Source organism: Lipotes vexillifer, unplaced genomic scaffold (assembly GCF_000442215.2).
Source record: "Lipotes vexillifer unplaced genomic scaffold, Lipotes_vexillifer_v1.1 scaffold234, whole genome shotgun sequence".
Taxonomy (NCBI): domain Eukaryota; kingdom Metazoa; phylum Chordata; class Mammalia; order Artiodactyla; family Lipotidae; genus Lipotes; species Lipotes vexillifer.
In genome coordinates, this window is record NW_006782612.1 from 197720 (window position 1) to 199057 (window position 1338).

At 46.3% G+C, this 1338-nt stretch overlaps 1 protein-coding gene across 2 annotated transcripts in view; it reads left to right on the forward strand.

Annotated features, from left to right (window-relative positions):
* Nucleotides 1–1338, forward strand: part of VPS41 (VPS41 subunit of HOPS complex) — a 153012-nt gene that overhangs the window by 150042 nt on the left and 1632 nt on the right. For both annotated transcript variants that reach the window (XM_007455327.1, XM_007455328.1), the window contains 2 exons: nucleotides 181–280; nucleotides 387–431. In XM_007455327.1, the coding sequence (XP_007455389.1) occupies nucleotides 181–280; nucleotides 387–431 (145 nt within the window). The remainder of the gene's footprint in view (nucleotides 1–180; nucleotides 281–386; nucleotides 432–1338) is intronic.

Consider the following 1338-nt stretch of genomic DNA (forward strand, 5'->3'; position numbering starts at 1 on the left):
AAAAAAAAAAAAAAAAAAAACCAGAAAAGGGTAGAAGCTCACATTAGTGCCAGAGGAATTGGTTTGAAAGGAAAAGGGGTCACCTCTCCCTGCTGTGCCGCTGCATGGGAGCGGTAAGTGGCTTCTCCCCCACATTTGAGTCTCTTTAAGATGGCTTTTCTTTCACAATGTGTGCATTAGATTCTGCTTCGCGAAGGCTGCAAGAAGATTCTCGTGGCTGACTCTCTGTCCTTACTAAAGAAGATGCACCGAACTCAAATGAAAGGCATTCTGGTTGATGGTGGGTAAAATTGAAAGAATCCTATTGGAACTGCTTGCCTTGCTATCAGAAAGGACAGAGCAAAGAGAAACATTGTATAATCCCAAGTGTATGTGTTTCCTTGCAGAGGAGAACATCTGTGAGTCCTGTCTTTCCCCTATTCTCCCATCAGGTAAGATGGTTGGGAGGGGAAAAAAAATCCCCAAATATGTGTTAATGATGAGTGGAGTTAAAATTCTGAAGTTAGCGGATTACAACTTATAAAATTATATACCTTTTGGGATAATCCAGTTTAGAGAAGAATTGTAGCCCATGTTGCTACTCAGTTGCATGCTGGTGCCGCCGTTCCTTAGAGCTGAGGCTCCCAAGCTCTCGAGTGAGTCGTCATTGGCCGGCAGGCTTGTGAAAACTCAGATTGCTGGTGCCATCCCCAGAGGCGCTGATTCGGTAGTGCAGGGTGGGACCTGAGAAGCTGCATTTCTAACAAGTTCCCAGGTGATGTGGATGTGACTGGTTCAGGGGCCAGTCTTTGAGAACCACTGCCCTAGTATAGAAGGAAAGAAAATGAAGACTTAACCTCAACTTGTTAGATTCCTAGCTAGCAGAACCGTGTGTGTACCTGGGAAAAAATTGATAGGTAGCTTTCCCTTTCCTTTAAGCTTTCCACTGCTATATGGATCTAGGCACCCAAGTTATCTCACATTTCAGTGGAAACAAATACCTTCTAAATGGGAACTGTGACTCCTTAAAAGACACGTACATTTGTTTATAGTTCTTGGTAGCTATATATCTCTTCATATAATTAAAGCATTTTATGTAAGGATCATAGGACATGAGAGAAAGTAGAAATTAAAGCATAGTTGTTGAGATGCTAAAAAATGCTTCTTGTGACGGCTTCCCTGGTGGCGCAGTGGTTGAGAGTCCGCCTGCCGATGCAGGGGACGTGGGTTCGTGCCCCGGTCCGGGAAGATCCCACATGCCGCAGAGCGGCTGCGCCCGTGAGCCACGGCCGCTGAGCCTGTGCGTCCGGAGCCTGTGCTCCGCAACGGGAGAGGCCACAGCAGTGAGAAGCCCGCGTA